Here is a 21,012-nt window from a genome sequence, read left to right on the forward strand (position 1 = left end):
TATGTGATATGTTCCAAACATCTGGGTTAAGTTCGAACAGACTTTGGTTATATGGCAAGTGACCGAGGACTTACCTCCTTGATCACTTGGGGGGCACATAGGGTACATACCGCCATAACATAAGAAAAAGAGTAAAAAGAGCAATTGAGTAGTACTTATAAATTTTTTCAAAATTTATAAAGTGTTGGTGCTTCGTTTGTTTGTTCGAACACTAAAGAGGAAAAAAATGACAAGTATGACATGAAAATGTTGTACCTAAGAAAACATATATACAATTATTGTTGTATCTAGTCAAATTAACGACCAGCATATTGTAGATAATGCAAGAAAAATATAACAATAACACCTGAGATTAAACACTGCTCGGTCAGCTATTGTCTTTGCACCACGGACCTTATGGCCCGAGTGACTAGAATATACAAAATCGATTAAGGAACTCTCGCCTTACTAGTTGACTGGATCATCCTCGACCTGATCCTGACCCTGGTCGCCCTCAGGATTAAGGGAAATCTCTGGACCAAGACTCTTTGGGAAGAAGAAGCAAGCTCTTCCTCCTCACGAGCAGCGCATTTGGAAACTTCTTTGTCCCAGAGGTTGGAAGTAGATAATTGAAGTTTGCTTCCCTGTTGTTTATCCAAAACATGAAAAAATAATTGAAGGCTTAGAGAAAGTTCCACTCGACAAGAACGAACCAACTAAGATAGTAAAAATTAGAAAAAACTCAGTGGCGAAAGTCAAGTCTAAACCTATAAGTTTTTTGAGAAAGAACCAAGACATGTTCACCTGATCGCACAAGGACATGGTGGGTGTAATGCCCTACTACCCTAGAGTCGTTACCATATGATTTTAAAATGTGTCATTAGCTCGCTAATCGAGGTTTTAGACTGAAAAGTGTTATTAAATCGAAATAAAGACTCATTTAATTAGAATTATGTATAAAAGGTTTGGACATCCATTAAAGTTATAAAAGTGATACACTGGGATCCCAAAATACAGTAGCAAAATATATTTACAATTCAAAAGTTACTTTACAATCGACCTAAGTGACAAAGTTAAGTGCTTATATTATGTCCCTCAAACAACCTCGGCTGCGGCGGCCAGGTAGGTCGAACATGTACGCGCCTCCACACACCTTCTAACTCATGCTTGGTCGACCTTTCCTTTGCTCTTGCCTGCACCATAGAGCACCTGTGAGCCAAGGCCCAGCAAGAAAACTCATACACATAGCATATACAATTCAATCCAGTAAAAGCACAACTTAAACAGATAATAGACTATTCACATAACAGCCTATGTCAACCCAGGTACTTTACCAGGCAATGGGATCACGGTCTTCACCGAACGGGTGAGTACAACACCCTGGATGGCCATGCCATGGCTGCATGCATTCTTCATGCTTATCGCCGTTCCCGGCCTTTGCCAATCCTGACCTTTGTCGTTCCTGACCCTCACCGTATAGTCATAAACACATAAACATGGGATAACAATTTCAAATATTCATACATAGCATTAAAAACAGATAATCGGGCCATGCCTTGCTCTACAGGCACAAACAGTTTTCTTACCTGTATCCCGAGCTATCTGACTAGTGCGATCCCGAGCACAATCCCCTAAACCCGAGCCTTGGTGGTAAAACCTAGTCACAACACAATAATAATAATCCATCAAACCCTAAACCAAATAAGAACTTCAGAATTATATTCTATCCTCCGAGACCTCAAATTCTACTAAACCGGGTAGTAGAACCCTTCCCGCGCCCTTAAATTTGGGTTCCCGAGCTTAAACTCTGATTTGGCCAATGACTCCTATTTGAGCCACTACCATCCCCCTAGGGCCACGGCGCGCTACAAGTTAGAGAACCTTCGGGCTCTCTTTTGGGGTACCAGGGCCACGACGCGCCCAGCCTGCACTGTAACATCTGGGCAAAATCATAAATTCCCCAAGCCTCTTCGCACACACGGGCCGCTACGCCTGAAGAACAGGGTCGCGGCTTGAGCCCAAAATCCAAAATTTCCATGCATTTCTACAATCCAACCCTCTAAAATCCACCTAAATCAAACCTTAAACCTAGAATTATGTCCGGATTCATATCAAAACACATCAGCAGTATTAATACCCCAAAACTTATTTCATAAACTCATCCAAAACCCAAAATTAGATCCTAAGTTTTAACCTCAAGAAAAGCTTCTAGCTACAGCAAAAATACTATCAAAAATCAGAATATAATCCTTACCTCAACTGCAATTTCGACCCTGAGCTAAATCCAAACACCACAAGCTTCATGCTTCCTCAAATCCTCAGCCAAATCTCCTCAAAATTCAGCAACATTTACAAGCTTAGTGAGAGAGAGAGAGTGAGTTGTGTCTGTCTTTTGATTTTGGTTCTTTCCATAGAGTTCCTAAGGCTTAGCCTATCTCTTGATACAAAAGACCATAATGCCCCTAACTTATCCTTAGCCTTATTAACACCACCAAGGGCAAAATCGTCTTTTGCTACATTCTTGCTAATCCCTCGAATAGTCCTATAAATCCCCATTTAAACCTGACATCCCCAAATAATCGTTAAATCACTACCAGTTACCCGGTAATTCCGAATACATACTATATCCCCAAAATACCCATAGGCTCACCTCGAGCCAGGTATTCGACTCTGTTGTGACTATTCCGCTATTATGCTCCCTAAAACCATCTCGGATCACACATCACAAATATATCTCCACAATCATGTGGTCTTAAGCACAACACAAATATAATCTCATTTATGCCTTCAACGAGCCAAAATTACAAGTATGCCCTTATTAACAAGAACGGGCCCACAACATATTTAATTCACCTAAACATCCATGTCTAGTAATATAATCATTTAATTCAAATAATCATGTACTAATGCACACATATCACAATTAATCACGTATTCACACAATTAAATCAATTTATTGCCTTCCCGGCACACTAATCAAGGCACTAATCCTTATTAACAAATTTGGGACGTTACAACTATCCCCTCCTTATAGAAACTTCGTCCTCGAAATTTACCTGAATAGCTAGGGAGATCGACCCCGTATATCAGACTCAAGCTCCCAAGTTGCCTCTTCTGTCTTGTTGTTTCTCCACAACACTTTCACCAAGGCAATGGTCTTGTTCCGCAATACTTTATCTTTCAGTATAGAATCTGAATTGGCTTCTCCTCATAAGACAACTCTTGATCTAGCTCTAGGTTTTCATAGCTCAGCACATGTGTAGGATCTGATACGTAACATGGAATATGTTGTGAACCCCTGATAAAGCTCAAGAAGTAGTAGTGTTAATTAGACAGCGTATGCTTGCTGCTCAAAGCCGTCAGAAAAGCTACGTGGATGCCAAGTGACGCGATGTGGAATTCAAGGTCGGAAATCAAGTCTTTCTGAAGATATCTCCTATGAAAGGTGTAAAGAGGTTTGGGAAGAAAGGCAAACTTAGTCCCTGATTTATAGGTCATTTTGAGATATTGGAAAAAGTGGGAGCAGTTTCATATAGACTAGCCCTACCGCCAGCCCTAGCAGATAGTCACAACGTGTTCCACATCTCAATGCTACGCAAGTATGTGTCAGACCCATCTCACGTCCTCAAGTACGATACGATAGAACTCCATAAAGACTTGAGTTACGAGGAACGACCGGTTAGCATCCTAGATAGAGGGATGAAGCAGTTACGGTCCAAGAGTATTCCAATAGTCAAAGTCCTATGGAGTAATAGTTCAGAAAGAGAGGCAACGTGGGAGTTGGAGGAGGACATGCAAGGCCTGTATCCGGATTTATTTGGTAAGTAAATTTTGAGGACAAAATTCTTTTTAGTAGGGGAGAATTGTAGAGTCCAAGAACTTTACTTAGCTAGTTAGATAGTAGTAGTAATAGTAATAGCTAGTAATAGTTGTAGTATTTTTATGATTGTGGATTTTAGGTTCAAGCTGGGATTTGGTTGGACACTCGTAGTAACACTTGTAGATTTTCTAAGTTTAACCTATAGTTTAAGAATATTAATTATAACCTAAGGTTTAATTAATATGATTGATTATGAAGGTGATATTTATTATACTATAAGGTTTAGATAGACCCAATAAGATATTAACATTTGTCTTGTGTATGTTTAATGAGAATTAAGTATTTTTGAGGAATAAGTTTATTAAAAGCAATATTTGAACATCCTAGGGTCTACCAGCAGCTTTGAAATTGTTAAAGGACTTAGTCAAAGGCTGTTTACTCAATTTAAATTAGGCTGAAAAAGTGTAATTACGTGTATAATATTTCAGCGTATGTCGATATATCGCAACTCTAGGGGGCGATATATCGCCATACGGGAATACGAAAAACACGTAGCTTCGCACGACCACCTCAACAAGCCTTGGGAGCATCAGTACAAGCGACATATCGGCTGTGATGCATGGTCTTCAAACGATTTTGAAACCGAGCTCATTTTAATCCTTAACCTCTTGATAAGTCCATATTCTTTCTGATCGAGTCTTCAGCCTCTGCTGAACGATTATTCAAATGTTTTTCAATTAAAAAGCCATTGTTTTATTCAAGTTAAATGAAGATCTTTTCATTCTTGAACTCTATAAATAGGACCTGGTACCCAACCATTTCTTCATTCATCAAGCTGAGTTCAGAGCCTACAAGCTGCTAGGATTACTTTAGAGTGTTAAACACTTGGATTGGGGTTATAAGCTTAATCATTATAAGCTTAATAAACACTTGGGAAGTAAGGTTTATAGTATATTTTGGTTCGAGGTGTAGTTCGGTCATAGAAGCATTCAAGGTATTCCTAATTCTAGTTCCTTTCTGTATTGTTCTTATAGTTTTTCTACTCAAATCCTAACTCGTATTCTCTATTCTTGGTTAGGCATCTAAGATCTTGAACATAAGATTCTTGTTGGTAAGTATCATTTCGATGGTGTAGTTATTCTTTTCATCTCTATTCCTTAGTATACTCACCTCTCTATTATGGTTTTTAGGAGTGTTCCAAAGTCCCGATCTTGTTCTCACATCCCGGTATTTTGGTAAGGAAAATAGGGTAGATTTGTATGCTTTTATGTTGTTGATATATGTTTATGTTGTAAGTATGATATGATTTTAGTTAGTATATGAATTGTTTAGATAACAATCACATAATTTGTTTAGATAACAAATAAATAACTTCTTTGGATAACAAGTCTCAATAATAGATTCCTTGGGCATATGATTGTTTAGATAACAGCCCCATAAATTTATATGACCTGTTTAGATAACTAACCCTGTAAATTTATGGGCATATGATTGCTTAGCTAGCAAGTCCCAAGAAGTATGATGGCCATTATAATAGATGTTGTATTTATATAGTTATATGATTATAGTTATAGTTTATAGTTTATGTGTATGTATATGTTTCATGCTTATAGTAGATTTTCCTTATTGGGCATTAGGCTCATTCCTTTATGTTTTATATGTGCAAGAAAATAGTTATGGCGGCCGGAAAGGTTCTTGGCAGCTTGAGGATGTGTATTGAGGCAGGATGGAATTGGTGGATTGCGCATTCGATTCGAGGATGAAGTTTTTAAGTCTTTTAGTTATGATTTCTATGTATTATTTTTCCGCACTTAATTTTGTAACCAATTTATTTAAGTTGCGTTTTGTTTTATTTTCAAAACAATGGGATCTCATATCCTAAGTGAGATTTTTATGTATTAAAACCTTTACTTTACAGTTTTAAATAAAGTTATGGTGTTTTCATATGTACGTTTTCTTAAGATTAGTATAGTAGTTTCTAATGGTCCAAGTTTATAATAGTTGGGTCGTTACACTTTCACTCCAAATCATTTCACTCGTCTCAAAGGAGAAACACTAAGAAACACATGATCACTGACTTGAAACTCTACACTCTTGCGTTTTAAGTGTGAGTAACTCATCTCTCGACTCTGGGAGGCGAGCATCTGAGCTCTAATTCTTTTCAATCGCCTTGTTAGTCCTCTGAACGGCCTCAAGGCCAAAGTACTTTCTCTCACCCGTCTCATCCCAATGAATGGGTGATCTACACTTCCTCCCATACAACATTTCATACGGAGCCACTCCGATGGTCGCCTGATAGTTGTTATTATAAGAAAACTCAATCAAATGGAGATACTTACTCCAAGATCCCCCAAAGTCCAGCACACAAGCCAATAACATATCCTCCAATATCTGAATCGTCCTCTCAGACTGTCCATCTATCTAAGGATGATATGCTGTACTAAACCGCAATTGCGTGCCCATAGCCTTCTGCAGGCTCTCCCAAAACTTAGAGGTGAAGGTGGGGTCCCTGTCGGATATTATCAACCTCGGAGCCCCATGGAGTTGCATGATCTCCTTAACATACAATTCAGCGTAGTGCTCCACCGTATAAGTCGTTCTAATAGTCGTAGTCATTCGCTAACTCCAGCCAACGCCTTTGGCGCATATTCAGATCCTTGTGGGTGAAGAAATACTTTAAAATTTTATGGTCACTGTATATTTTGCACTTCTCCCCATACAGGTAGTGCATCCATACCTTCAGTGTGAATACAACCACTGCCAGTTCCAAGTCATGAGTGAGATACCTCTGCTCATACTCCTTCAGCTGTCTCGACGTGTAGGCTATTACCTTTTCGGCTTGCATCAATACACACCCCAAACCCTTCCTCGAAGCATTACAGTAGACTACAAACTTTTCATTGTCTGGTGGAAGGCTCAATATCAGAGAGGTGACCATTCGCTGCTTCAATTCCTTGAAACTGCTCTCACATCAATCTGTTCAGACATACTTGGTCTTCTTACATGGCAACTCAGTCAACGGTGTGGCTATTCTAGAGAATCTCTCAACGAACTGCCGATAGTACCTTGCTAATCCCAAGAAGCTCCTAACCTCTGGTACACTGCTCGGCTTGGGCCAGTCTCTCACTGACTCGATCTTGGTTGGGTCCACAAAAATCCCCGCCTTACTCACAATGTGGCCCAGAAATGTTACTTGGGGCAACCAAAACTCACATTTATTGAACTTAGAATATAGCCTATGCTCTCTCAACCACTGTAGTACCAAACGAAGATGTTGCTCGTGCTTTGTCTCTGACTGGGAGTATACCAATATATCATCGATGAATGTGATCACAAACTTATCCAAGTAATCCCAGAAAACCATATTCATCAAGTCCATAAAGGTTGTGGGGGCATTGGTTAATCCAAAGGATATAACCAAGAATTCATAATGTTCATACCTCGTACGGAACGCGGTCTTAGGTATGTCCTCCTCCTTAATCCTCAACTGATGGTGGCCAGACAGAAGGTCAATCTTAGAGAACACCATCTTCCCCTGTAGCTGATCAAATAAGTCGTCGATCCTAGGTAGTGGATACTTATTCTTAATTGTCAACTTATTCAGCTCTTTGTAGTCAATGCACATCCTTAATGTCCCATCCTTCTTCTTGACGAATAACACTGGAGCACCCCATGGCAAAAAATTAGGTCTGATGAATCCTAGATCCAGTAACTCTTGCAACTGAATCTTTAGTTTCTTCAACTCTGCTGGAGCCATTCGGTAAGGTGTCCTCGATACTGGCTCCGCCCCTGGCGCCAACTCTATAACAAACTCAATCTCTCAATGTGGTGGCAACCCTGGCAGGTCTATTGGGAATCAACAAGAAACTCACACATCGATCGAGTCTCACTCGGTCCAACTGAAACGATCCTAGAGGTATCCACTATGTTTGCTAGGAATCATATGCAACCTTCTTGCATTAGGTCTCTAGCCCCCAGTGAAGAGATCATAGGCACTCGTGGTCCACTCACTGTCCCCACAAACACAAAGGGTTTCTCCCCTTCCATTTCAAAGGTCACCATCCGATGCTTGCAATCTATTGTCACCCTATACTTTGATAATCAATCCATCCCCAAAATCATATCAAAGTCATCCATCACCAATTCAATAAGATCCACTGACAACTCCCTACTGTTTATCTCTACCGGTAATGCTCTAACCCATCTCCTAGAGACTACAAGTTCCCCAGTTGGCAACAAAGTCCTGAATCCCCTAGCACACAAATCACAAGGTCTACACAAACAGTCTATCACCCTAGCAGATACATACAAATGAGTAGCTCTTGAATCAATCAATACAGTAAATGAAGAATCGACACTAGGAATATGACCTGTCACGACCGAGGAGCTAGCTTCAGCCTCGGTCTGGGTCAGGGTAAACACTCTAGTTGGAGTGAGGTTGTCACTCTTCTTCGGTTCTTCCTTTCTGGCTTGTGGGTAGTCCTTCCTCAGATGATTGACGCTCCCATAGATGAAGCATGCTCTAACTCTGCACTCCCCCAAATGTCGTCGTCTGCATCGTGGACACTCTGGGAAGATTCTCCAATTCTCTCCCTCGCCTTAACAGCCACTAAAAGCACCTCGTGCCCTCCTAACTTGGCTAGGAGGAATAAAAGAATCTGGGGCCTTTCTTTTCTGCTCAATGGGGCCACTACCCCAACTTGAACCAGTGAAGGGAGGTACCATCCTCCGAGCATCGCACCTTGTGGTGCCTTCTCTCCATATCTGCAAGGGCCTTCTCCACTACCTGGGCATAGGTGGTAGTCCTTGAATCCAATGTTATCTTAACATCTCGGGCTATCATCACATTCAGCCCTCGTACAAAATGATCCCTCCGTGCCATATCACTAGGCACCAAATTCGGCGTGAACTTCACCAACCGACCAAACTTCAGAGCATATTCTGTAACAGGAATTCTATTCTGGGTCAAGTTAGTAAACTCGTCCATCTTTGCAGCTTAGAATGCAACACTTTAGTACTTCTCATTAAAGACGTCTCTGAATTAATCCCAGGTCATAACTGTCACATCTCTGCTCTGGGACACAACTTCCCACCAGATGCGGGCGTCTTCAACATGTAGCTGGCACAAGCCACCCTCTCATTTCCTTCCACCCTCATGAAATCCAGGATAGAAGAAGTCATATTCATCCATTGCTCTGCCCGCAGTGGGTCTGGACCGCCCTCAGAGGTTGGAAGGTGTTGCTTTCTGAACCTTTCATACAAAGGCTCCCACCTGTTCTCCATCGCAGGCTGGGCTGGCACTGGTGCCACAGCCTATGGAATCTGTAACCCAACACCCCGAGGAGGAACCTGCTGCCTCAGTTCTCAGAGTTCATCTTTCGTTTGCTGGAGTCTAGCTTGCATTTCGGCAAACATCCGTTGCCAGTTCTGTGAGGCAGGTGGAGGGTCTTGACCTTGGTGGTCATCTACGGCCATATTGTCATGAAATCTAATTGATTGCTAAGACATAACTTCAATATGCCTGCAATCAATGACGTTGTACATCAGGCACGACAAAAACATCCAAAAACCATCTCCCAGTCCAATCAGTCAGATACCACATCAAATCAACATATTGCACACATTGCATAAACATATAGCAATCAAAGGGGTCATGCCCTGGCATAATATATATATAGATATGTTCATCATGCTCTATTTATAATTATCAGGCAAACAGGATAATTTAGACAAGCAATTAAAAAGGTAATTCACATAATACCGACCAACCCCGATTCGAGTTTGTCTCTGGCAAAGAGCGTACATGTTCGGTCAATCTCTAGGAACGATAAACCTTGGCACACTCTGATACCAAGTTGTAACGCCCTACTACCCTAGAGTCGTTACCATGTGATTTTAAAATGTTCCATTAGCTCGCTAATCGAGATTTTAGACTAAAAAGTGTGATTAAATCAGAATAAAGACTCATTTAATCAAAATTATGTATAAAAGGTTTGGACATCGATTAAAGTTATAAAATTGATACACTGGAATCCCAAAATACTATAGCAAAATATATTTACAATTCAAAAGTTACTATATAGTCGACCTAAGCAACAAAGTTAAGTGTTTATAGTATGTCCCTCAAACAACCCCGACCGTGGCGGCCAGATAGGTCGAACATGTACGCGCCACTCCACGCCCTCTAACGCATGCTTGGTCAGCCTTTCCTTTCCTTTGCTCTTACCTTCACCGTAGAGCACCCATGAGCCAAAGCCCAGCAAGAAAACTCACGCACATAGCATATACAATTCAATCTAGTAAAAGAACAACTTAAACAGATAACATACTATTCACATAACAGCCAATGTCGGCCCAGGTGCTTTACCAGGCATTGGGTTCATGGTCTTCACCGAACGGGTGAGTACAACACCCTAGATGGCCATGCCATGGCGGCCTACATTCAGCATGCTTATAGTCATTCTCGGCCTTTGTCGATCTCGGCCTTCGTCAATCCTAGCCTTTGTCATTCCCGGCCTTCGTCGTACAATCATAATCACACAAACATGTCATAACAATTTCAAATATTCATACATAGCATTAAACACAGATACTCGGACCATGCCCTACTCTACGGGCACAAACAGTTTTCTTATCTGTGTCCCGAACTGTCTAACTAGTGCGATCTCGAGCACGATCCCCTAAACCCGAGCCTTGGCAATAAAACCTAGTCACAATGCAATAATAATAACAATCCATCAAGCCCTAAACCAAATAAGAACTTCATAATAAAATTCTAGCCTCTGGGACCTCGAATTCTACTAAACTAGGTAGTAGAACCCTTCCCGAGCTTAAAACCCTGATATGGCCAATATCTCCTATTTGAGTTGCGGCCCAGCCCCTTAAGGTCACAACGCGCTACAAGTCAGAGAGCCTCCAGGCTCTCTTCTAGGGGACACGGGTCGCGGCACGCCCTGCTTGCACCACAACACCTGGGCAAAATCAAAGGTTCCTCAAGCCTCTTCGCACACACAGGCCGCGACACATGAAGAACAGGGTCGTGGCTCGAGCCCAAAACCCATAAAATTCCATGAATTTCTACGAGCCAATCCTCTAAAATCCACCTAAATCAAACCTTAAACCTAGAATTATGTCCAGGATTCATATCAAAACACATCAGCAGTATTAATACCTTAAAACTTATCTCATAAACTCATCCAAAACCCAAAATCAGATCCTAAGTTTGAACCTCAAGAAAAGCTTCTAACTATAGAAGAAATACTATCAAAAATCATAACAGAATCCTTAACTCAACTATAATTCCAACCCTGAGCTAAATCCAAACACCTCAAGCTTCAAGCTTCAAGCTTCAAGCTTCAAGCTTCAAGCTTCAAGCTTCCTCAAATCCTCAGCCAAATCTCCTCAAAATTCAGCAACACTTCCAAGCTTAGTGAGAGAGAGGTGTTTGAGAGAGAAAGAGAGAGTTTTGTTTCTTCTGATTTTGGTTCTTTCCACAGAGTTCCTAAGGTTGAGCCTATCTCTTGATTAAAAAGAAGACCATAATGCCCCTAACTTATCCTTATAGCCTTTCTAACACCATCAAGGGCGAAATTGTCTTTTACCACATTCCCACTAATTACTCGAATAGTCCTATAAATCCCCATTTAATCCCGAGATCCCCAAATAATCGATAAATCACTACCTGTTACCCGGTAATCCCGAACACGTACTATATCCCCAAAATACCCCTAGGCTCACCCCGAGCTGGGTATTCGACCCCGCTTTGACTTTTCCGCTCCCTAGAACCGTCTCGAATCACACATCACAAATATATCTCCACAATCCTATGGTCTCAAGCACAACACACATATAATCACATTTATGCACTCAGCGGGCCAAAATTACAAGGATGCCCTTATTAACAAGAACAGGCCCACGTGCATATTTAATTCACCTAACACATGCATATCTAGTCATATAATCATTTAATTAAAATAATCATGCACTAATGCACACATCACAACTAATCACGTAATCACATAATTAAATAAATTATTTCCCTCCCGGCACACTATTCAAGGCATTAAGCCTTATTAGCAAATTTTGGACGTTACAGTGGACACCAACCTTACTGTGATAAACCATGCCTTGAACATTGACAAGGAAAATTTCAAACCCGTACAGCAGAAAAGGAGGCTGCTCGACAAAGAAAACTCAAAAGCCTTAAAAGAAGAAATTGAGAGGCTAAAGGAGAATGGGTTCATAGGAGAAGCCTTTTACCCTGAGTGGGTTTCAAACCCTGTTCTAGTGCCAAAGCCCAATGGAAAATGGAGGACCTAAGTTGACTTCATAGATATGAACAAAGCATGTCCCAAGGACTACTTTCCTTTACCTAGAATCGACCAGCTAGTCGATGCTACTGCAGGGCATGAGGTTCTTACGTTTATTGACGCCTACTCAGGGTACAATCAAATTAGCATGCATCCTCCCAATGAGGAGCATACCAGCTTCATAACCGACATAGGCTTCTACTATTATAAAGTAATGCCTTTTGGACTAAAAAATGTTGGTGCGACGTATCAGCAATTGGTAAACATGATGTTCAAGAACCAAATAGGTATTAACATGGAGGTCTGTGTTTATGATATGTTAGTCAAATTTAAAAGGTTGGGGGACATGTTCAAGATCTAGCAAAATGCTTTACCATTTTGAAGCATTACAATATGAAGCTAAACTCCTTAAAGTGCTCGTTTAGGGTGGGCTCGGGCAAGTTTTTATGCTTCATCGTCAATTCAGAAATTATAATTTTAAAATATAAAAAAGAGGAAATATATGATATAACAAAAGATGTCGAAGTTGTGGTTCCAAACGAATGCTGCACTTAAATGGTTTGGTTTTGCAACATTAGGGGTCTGATTTGGTATGATATATTTTAAAAAACTACAAGTGCAGTTCGAAAAATACATCATTTCCCAAAAATTGAGGAAAACGAACACTATATTTGTAAATGAGAAAATATAATTGTTAAATAAAGCGAGTAGTTGAGTTATTTATGGTTAATAAGAAAATAAATAAAAGAGAAATGATTTGTAAATGTTAAGGGCTTATTCTTTTTCCAAAGATTTACCCTCTTTGGAAACGACTAGGAGGATTAAAAGACTTCGTTGGTGAAGAATAATGCAACAGTAAAAAGGTAAAGAAATTAATTAATGAATAAACAGTTAAATAAGGTAACATCTGTGTCAAAAGTTGTAGATTAGGCAATGTCATTACATTTTTCAACTTTCTTGGTACGAATTGAATTGCATGTCAGCCTGAATGAGGCATTTTAGAGACCAAACAAATATAATTTTGATATCTACCGACTAGCCTTGTCGTAATTTCTGAAAGTACTGAACTCGTAAATTTTATATAAATACATTTATGGAGCCACCCCAGTCTTGTACGAGGGCTAGGAGACCCTGACAATGCTTTGAAAATACTGAAGACTGTTATTAGACCAATGTGAACTACGTATTTAATACGCACAAGATTGCTTGTCCACAGCAAAGGTATCAAGTCGTTTCCACAGTGAATGTGCCAGTTGTCAAAATCAGTTTTTGAGATACAGATTCACGATGTGGCCCATGTTGTCATGAAGATTTTAATATCATCATATGCCTATTTCTACTTTCAAGTGTCAAGTTCCTCGGAACCTAATCAATATGATATAACAGTCTCCCCAATAGAAGCTGTATTCTCTGTGATCTTCGCAGACGCTGCTATAAAACATAACATTTTGGTTACAGCTCGTACAAAAAATCATAACAAATCAAATTGGATTGGAATGATTAAGTAGGTATTTTCAACAAGTTGACTTTAAAGCTCTACCTGACTGCAAATTTTTTTGAAGAGGGGCATTACTCGTACATAACATGTAATTGACTATTCATCTCAATTTTTTAAAGTGGTCACTTTTAGAGCAGGGTTATCAATTTTCCCCAAGGGTACAAACTCCGAGGACGATATCAGTATTATTTTTGATAAATAAATTAAAGTTAATTTTTTTACATTTGAATTGATTATATGTTTATTGTATAATATAAATATCATAAAATTTTGAGTGTATATATAATTTACAAGAGGATTAAAGTTATAAAATAAACTTTAACAAGTTAAAGTGAGATTCTTTAACTAATTACTATTAGTGGAAGTGTGGTCCCCTGGTATAAAGAATGTAGTGATCTTAAAGCGGATCACTAATATAATGACATTAAAGTAGAGAGTTACGCGATTAACATAAGACTGGACTATATTTGAATTGCATTCTTACTTGAGATATCGTTAGTAATACAAATTCAAATTAAGTCATACAATCATATGCATATCTATTTGAATCTTGAGTATCAGACTCATGTTTATGCTAATAGGATATTTTAATTCATAGGTTATGCTTTGTTTACAAACAAGCATCATAATTAAGCTTTATGATGAGATCGATGGTTGAATATGTATTCTATAAATATGGAATCCAACACATCATGTAAAAGTTGGAAAAAATGGTTATTCAAAAACTGTAAGATTTTGAGTATTTTAATATACAATTAATTAGTTTATAGATTAAACTAGTCAATAGTGAATATAATGATAAAGAAGTAATAAAGGAACAAAATAGTATTTTTATACAATTCTAATTATGAACCAATTACGAAAGGTTTGAACTGTATAAATATATATAATAATCATATCACTAAACAGATCCGAGTATAATTTAATATAATAAACAAAAGTGAATTCCTAATTTATAATATAGAGAAACTTTGAAATTAGTAAATTAAATAATTAATTAAGGAATTTGATCAATCATAAATTTAAAGGTTCATATTACTCCCAATTACTACACATTACTACACAAGAACATTGCAGATAAGAATTACTTCTAGACAAAGTTTGTTTCCAATAATGAGTATGTATCATTTTGTATAAAACTAATTAGTTTAAATAATCAAATTCACATAATATAATTAAATATTTGAAAAAGATGTAATGATCAAATTTCAAATTTGAATTTGGAATCTTTGACTGACTATTTACAGAAGATTTCTAAATAATTGAGATTATTCCACTTTAGTACTTTCTTGTTTGCCTCAATACCAACTTACAACCCTCTCATTTTATAAATATCAAAAATACTACCTAATAATGACAAATCAAACTAAAAATATACCCTTAATTTAATTTTAATCTAATTTATTTTTAATATTACCAAAATATACATATTTCAATTACATAAAATGTAATATATAAATAAATTAAATTTTAATACTAACTTTCTAAAAATTAAAATCCAAATTTAATGTATCAAAGAAAATCCAAATTTAAAAATAAATAAAATTATTAATGTCTTAAAATTTTAGGTTTCAATTAATTAAAACTATTTAAATATTTTTATCTTTAAACTTAGATTTCAATTTTCAAAAAATTATTATTCAATTTTGATTTTTTTTAAATATATATATATATTAGATATTTTATGCACTTAAAATATGTATATTTTCTAAATATTAAAATAAATAGGATTAAAAATTATATGTAAGAGTATGTCTTGTACCGATTTATCAAATATAGGATAATATTTTGGTATTTATCAAATGAGAACAGGAGGGTTAAAAATGATATAATCACTAACTAATTTTCAGTTGTTCAAAATATGAATTAGAGAAATTCTAACTAATTAATTAACTATCTAATATCTAGAAATTATTTTTAATTCTTTAATTTTAAAAATTAATAACTATCTTTTAATTAAATGACATAAATTGAATATGTGAAAATCCTAACATTCTATTTTAGAATAAAATGTACAAGAGTGTACAAGCTCCTAATTACACTCTATCTTAAAATAGAAGGTGTAATTTAATATCAAGTGGTAATTATATATGAAATCATATTGTCATGTTTGACAAGACGGTCATTAATTACATAATAAAATAATATTTTGCAATAATTACTATTTAAAACTGATATTATTTAGTAATTATACTCAAATATTGTGGAACTATGAGAATTGAAGAATGTAATTAAGACTTTAATTACCTCTAATTACATGATTAGAGTATAGTTACCTAATAAAATAAACATGTTAAATCTAGTCATTACCTCCGATTTCAATCAATTTCAATTATAATATGGCTTTCCAAACATATACCCTTAATAAATTATAAGAAAAATAGGTGTCAAAATGAGAGAGTATCTAGCAATCCCAAGAGCTAGGTCAAACTCTCATGTCTCAGTCACGAACTTATTGATCTGGTTGAAAATGACAAACTTCCCAAGCTTTGGAGAGGCTTGTTTGACCTAGACAAATCAATTTTGTAAACAACTTTTCCACCAAACAAGGACTAGCTATTTATACAAATAATCCCTAGGCCAATACTAAAGGCAACTAACTAATATTAAAAGACCGTTCATTACCAACAAGCACCTATTTCTTTTCTTTCCTTCTAAAGTAATATGAATAGGTGGCCTAACAAAGTGGAATTGTGCACAATTTCATTTCCAATGAGCAAATTGCCACATGGGGTCATTCTTGGTTACTAGGACTTCGATGAGATTTCAAGACATTTTTGTAAAGGTATTACGATGGTGATGCAAGGTCTCGAAGTAAAGGATTTTATTTTACTAGATATGTGTAGCATTGATGTCATTTTGGACATTTAGAGGCTAGAGATTCTTGGGGTGATGCACATCAATTGGACGACACATACCATGAAATTTTGGGCAGGAAGCAGGTAGTTTGTTATGAAAGGTTCTAAGGTCTCGTTTGGAGAGTGATTGAATTGGACAATGTAATTTTGTTATCAAAAGATATTGAAAAAATTAATCCACAATCCAAATAATCTTCCTAGTTTGGGGTAACTTAATCCCATTAAAAAATTTAGTATAATTTTATCATATTCAATACCCATCTTCATGGAAATTTCCATGGTAAGAAAAAAGACTTGCTACTTTGCATCAAACTTGTTTTCTTCTAATTTATTGTTGGCAAATAATAAACTTATTTTTATTTTTTTATACTTTTTTCTTGTATTTTTTAATCCAATTCAATCTCACTATCCAACAGTGAAATCTACTTTGTACTATTGGGTCTCTTGAATACCCTTCGACTGTTGTTTTGTGTTATTTCTTTAAAAGATCTTGTGTGAGATGGTTGTATAAATATAAATATATATATATATATTCTTTATATATAAAATTTGCTTAAATTAAAAAATATTATTATATATCAGGTACCCAACGCATCATTAGGCAGGGAAGGGATGAATGGGGTGGTGGGGATGAAGGAGCAATCCCCAGCCCCACCCCGCTCCCAGTTAACATCCTTTTAGGTTAGCTCAAGTGGTTAGGTGGTCATAGAATGTGAGTGAGCAGTGCAGGTTCAACTCTTCCTAAAAGTATTTATCCAAAATAAATAAAGAAAGAATAAGTGTTAATCTTTACCTCTCTTCTTGAGTTTATTCCGGAAGCTTCTTTTCCTGCTGAACGCTGTCTCCTGTTAGCCAAATGAGAACAAATGCACATCAATACGAAGAAACAATGGGTTCTTTAAACGCTATTTCATACATTGTATGTACATATGAAGCACATAATTTTTATATATTCGGACAACATGTTAATAAATAATCTCTTTTGGACCTTTAAACTTGTGTAACAATTTTCTAGTATATTAGTTCTGTGCCCCCCACACCAACCACCCCACCCCCCTTTTACCTAGTATTTATAGATAGAAAAGAAAGAAAAAAATTAAAAAATAAATAAAAGATGCGATCAATATTTTCCAAGTTGTTCCCAAGCAGGAGCTACACAAAATTATTGAAATTTTAAAGATTAAGTTGCAGGAAAGAAAACACCAATGAAAACCATTCACCATTTTAATCAAAGCAGAAGGAAATATGAAAACTAAAAGTTGTCTAATGTTTAAAGATAAAAATGCCTCTTCACATGTATCAGAATAGTGAGTTCGAGAATTACCACAGACTGCCCAAGTTCCCCTGCGGACTGAACTGCAGCAACCAAGTCCCGGTTGGACTCGGTGTAAAAGCTAGTGACAAGTCCATATTGACCAGCTCTAGCTGTGCGACCAACCCTGTGCAAAAAGTCTACAGCCGAAGTAGCAAAGTCTGCCTGGTATTATAAGAAAAGAAATACAACAGTTCAATTTCATTTTAGATTAATAAACCTTCTTCAAGAATGTTCCTTTCCAATTACCATATACCATAATTGCACATTTTCATCTCTAAGGCCATAAGAAAGCATGTCTCCTTTCTAATCTTCATCCATAAGAAAGCCTTTATTACATTAACTTAAATTTCCTAAAGCATTTTAAGACATTCACTTAAATTCCCTCTTTTCCTATGTTTGCAAGGAGCTTTCCAAATGCCTAATATTCTAACCAACAAATAGGCAGGATCATAACTGACTTGCTAAAAGTAGACGGACCTGAATAACATGTGAGATATTTGAAATGTCAACACCACGTGCAGCAGCATCAGTGCACACTAGAATACCACCATTTTCTTGAAAATCATTTAATGTCTTTGAGCGCTCCTCCAATGAGCAATCTTTATGGTAGCGGTAACATTCAATCCCAGCTCTTAGTAATATCTTTGCCACTGCTTCTACAGCCTCTACTGTATTTGCAAAAACAATGGTTCGTTGACCACCACCTTCAACAGATTTAATATTGGAACCTTCATTCACAGCTCTTAACAGTTCGTCAACCTGACTATCAACTGAGACTTCAATCCACTTCTGCTTTAATCTGAAATAAGAAAGATCCAAATGGTTATTTCATGTGAAAGTAAAAGTTACTAAATTCTTCAGATCAAATGAGGTCATTCAAAAACAGCATAAGTTGGTGATATCATGATACCCCACTTAAAATACTAGTCAACAAAAAGTGAATTTAACCTGGGGTTGTGACGATGGAGGTAGTTCCCACTGACCCAGTTGGCATCTGGAAACATCTTTTTCAAAACTGCACCAGCAGTTTTCTTTCCATTCACAGGAAGTGTAGCTGCAATAAAAATGTACTGTTTACTGCGTTCATAATCTTTTCTCACTCTCCTCCACTCCGTCATTTTGGCAGGTCCAGCATCAACTTCCTCGGGTAAGTCATCAACATCATCCTCAAAAGTTTCCTCCTCATCTGAGATGATTCCCGTTGTTGAATCTTCATCATCCTCTGAATTGTGTTCTGATGATTTATCAAATACCAAGTGCATAGGCAATTTAGGTGTAGATTCTTTTGACCAAGACAATTTTTTTTCATCATAGCGTAGCAAGTGTATAAGGCGTATAACTTTATTCTGGAAGCCCCCACAGAGAAGCATGTCGGCTTCATCAAACACCTAACAGGGCAATGGATAGTACACACACATACTGATTATTAAAATATCAACCCTCTCGCACGTAAGCTAAAATGGTATCGTCAATGTGAAGTGAACAAAACAGAGATACATGGCACAAAACTTACCACATATTTCACACCACGTAAAAATGCCATCTGACGACGTTTGTGTGGATCAATATTATTTAGAAGTGCAGCAGGAGTTGTCACAACTATATCTGGTTTATTGACCGGCCACCCCTACAGTCAGAGAGAACCATATTACTAAAATGCGGGCAATTTCAAAACGCAACTACGCACGTCATCGGAGAATGAGAATCATACTCTAACAGATACACGGGCCAGACCAGAAAACACGTAATCCTGTACCAGAACAGAACAATAAAAAGGAAATCACCTGTCGTCCACAGACAGCTGCAGCTACGAGAAGTGGTTGGCCATTGTCATCACAAAGACCATTTGCCATACGAACAACTTGTTCGCACAATGTTACATTTGGACAAAGAACAAGAGTAAGCTTATGGGATGGGGACTCTGCTTGTTCAGGTGCAATATTCCCCGAATCAACTTTGCCATTACAAAGTCTATCAATTACAGGGACAAGATAGCTATGCGTTTTACCACTTCCAGTTTCAGCGGCAACAACCACATCCTTTCCAGTAAAGATAGACGGTATGGTAGCAGCCTAATAATAAAAAAAGAAAAGAAAATGTGCATGACCAAATAAGAAAACCATAACAAATACGTTATTCGTGTAATTTTCTCAGCAACCAAACAGGTGGCGGGCAAAAACACCCGATACGACAGAACATGATTATGAGCCAAAAAGGTACCTGAACCAGAGACGGTTGACCGAACCCGGCATTGAAAAGCGCTCGAGAAACCTTATCCGAAACGCCGAGCGATGACCATGAAACGCTATCCTCGGCGTAAAACGTATCACTTCCCACCCCGTCGTTGAAGGCAGTTGTAACAGCCGTGCCAAATGCCCTGCACTGTATGTGGCGCGGTTTTATCAGCCAAAACCAGCAGATTCGAAGAGATGAAGAAGAAGAAGAAGATGGTGAGACAGAACGGGAGAGAAATGAGTAAGAGTGTCTGGATTGGGAGAGGAACTTTGATGTAGACGATAAAGGCGATAGGTTGCGAAATTGGAGCACTACAACAGGTCGATAGAGAATCATTCTTGATAGCTGAGGTGAAAGGAGGGTTTTCATCAGTGAAGGTGGAAAGGGGATTTAAGGCTTGGGTTTAGTTTAACCAAAAGAAGAAGATAAACCCTTACTCGGAGACGTTTGGAATTGGAGCTGTACAGAATATCGATATTTATGGGACGATGATACAGTAGGGGAGGGCATGGGATACCACGATGAACTCACATATTTTTGTGAGTCCATCTGTCCTTTTTTTTTTTTATGAGATTGTTTTCCTAAATATTAGTACGATGACAAGGCGCATTAAAAAGGTCTGTGAACAGCATGTGACTCATTATTAATAAAGGTCTGGTGGACCTACGATTAGGTTATCAAAGTCCACCTACGACTAGGTTATGAGAAGAAACTTTGCAGCTAAATAGACGAAAGAGTATGCTAAGCATCAAGGAAAGAAGATGGATGAAAACATGTGGTCAAAGTTTTTCGTTTGATCGAGACAAACGCTCTAATACGATTATAAGTTAGATATTTCAAGGATATTTTCTAATTTAAATGTAAAAAGTATTATTTAAATTATTGTTTGTAATGCAAGTTAGAGGACGACCCATGACCCATATGTATATCCATCAGCTTATATAGGACTCATAGGATTTATTTATTGCAGACGCTAGAATTTGTACTCAGAAGAGCTA

General features: G+C 37.6%; 1 protein-coding gene across 5 annotated transcripts; it reads right to left on the reverse strand.

Annotated features, from left to right (window-relative positions):
• Window positions 1-929: 929 nt before the first annotated feature.
• On the reverse strand, window positions 930-20,551 carry LOC133823201 (DEAD-box ATP-dependent RNA helicase 22). Of its 5 annotated transcripts, none has more exons than XM_062255830.1 (8): window positions 20,000-20,551; window positions 19,564-19,851; window positions 19,293-19,406; window positions 18,728-19,167; window positions 18,257-18,578; window positions 17,789-17,941; window positions 17,258-17,309; window positions 930-1,172 (listed from the first exon to the last, which is right to left on the reverse strand). In XM_062255830.1, the coding sequence occupies exons 1-8, from the start codon at window positions 20,381-20,383 to the stop codon at window positions 1,141-1,143; spliced, it is 1,785 nt and encodes a 594-aa protein (XP_062111814.1). In that variant the 5' UTR covers window positions 20,384-20,551; the 3' UTR covers window positions 930-1,140. The 5 variants fall into 5 exon arrangements, with proteins under 5 accessions (XP_062111814.1, XP_062111813.1, XP_062111811.1 ...); XM_062255829.1 differs by having other exon boundaries at window positions 930-1,188; XM_062255827.1 differs by lacking the exon at window positions 930-1,172 and adding an exon at window positions 13,005-13,536 and having other exon boundaries at window positions 20,000-20,550.
• Between the last annotated feature and the right edge of the window lie 461 nt (window positions 20,552-21,012).

The sequence above is a fragment of the Humulus lupulus genome, chromosome 3, assembly GCF_963169125.1.
Source record: "Humulus lupulus chromosome 3, drHumLupu1.1, whole genome shotgun sequence".
Taxonomy (NCBI): domain Eukaryota; kingdom Viridiplantae; phylum Streptophyta; class Magnoliopsida; order Rosales; family Cannabaceae; genus Humulus; species Humulus lupulus.

What these genes read in the sequence shown, in the direction of transcription:
- LOC133823201 (XM_062255826.1), bottom strand. Translation starts at nt 20,383, where the DNA reads ATGAAAACCCTCCTTTCACCTCAGCTATCAAGAATGATTCTCTATCGA. An exon ending in CAGCTGTCTGTGGACGACAG is followed by an intron (nt 19,407 to 19,563) that starts GTGATTTCCTTT and finishes CTCTGACTGTAG; the next exon opens with GGGTGGCCGGTCAATAAACC. An exon ending in CTCCATCGTCACAACCCCAG is followed by an intron (nt 18,579 to 18,727) that starts GTTAAATTCACT and finishes TTCTTATTTCAG; the next exon opens with ATTAAAGCAGAAGTGGATTG.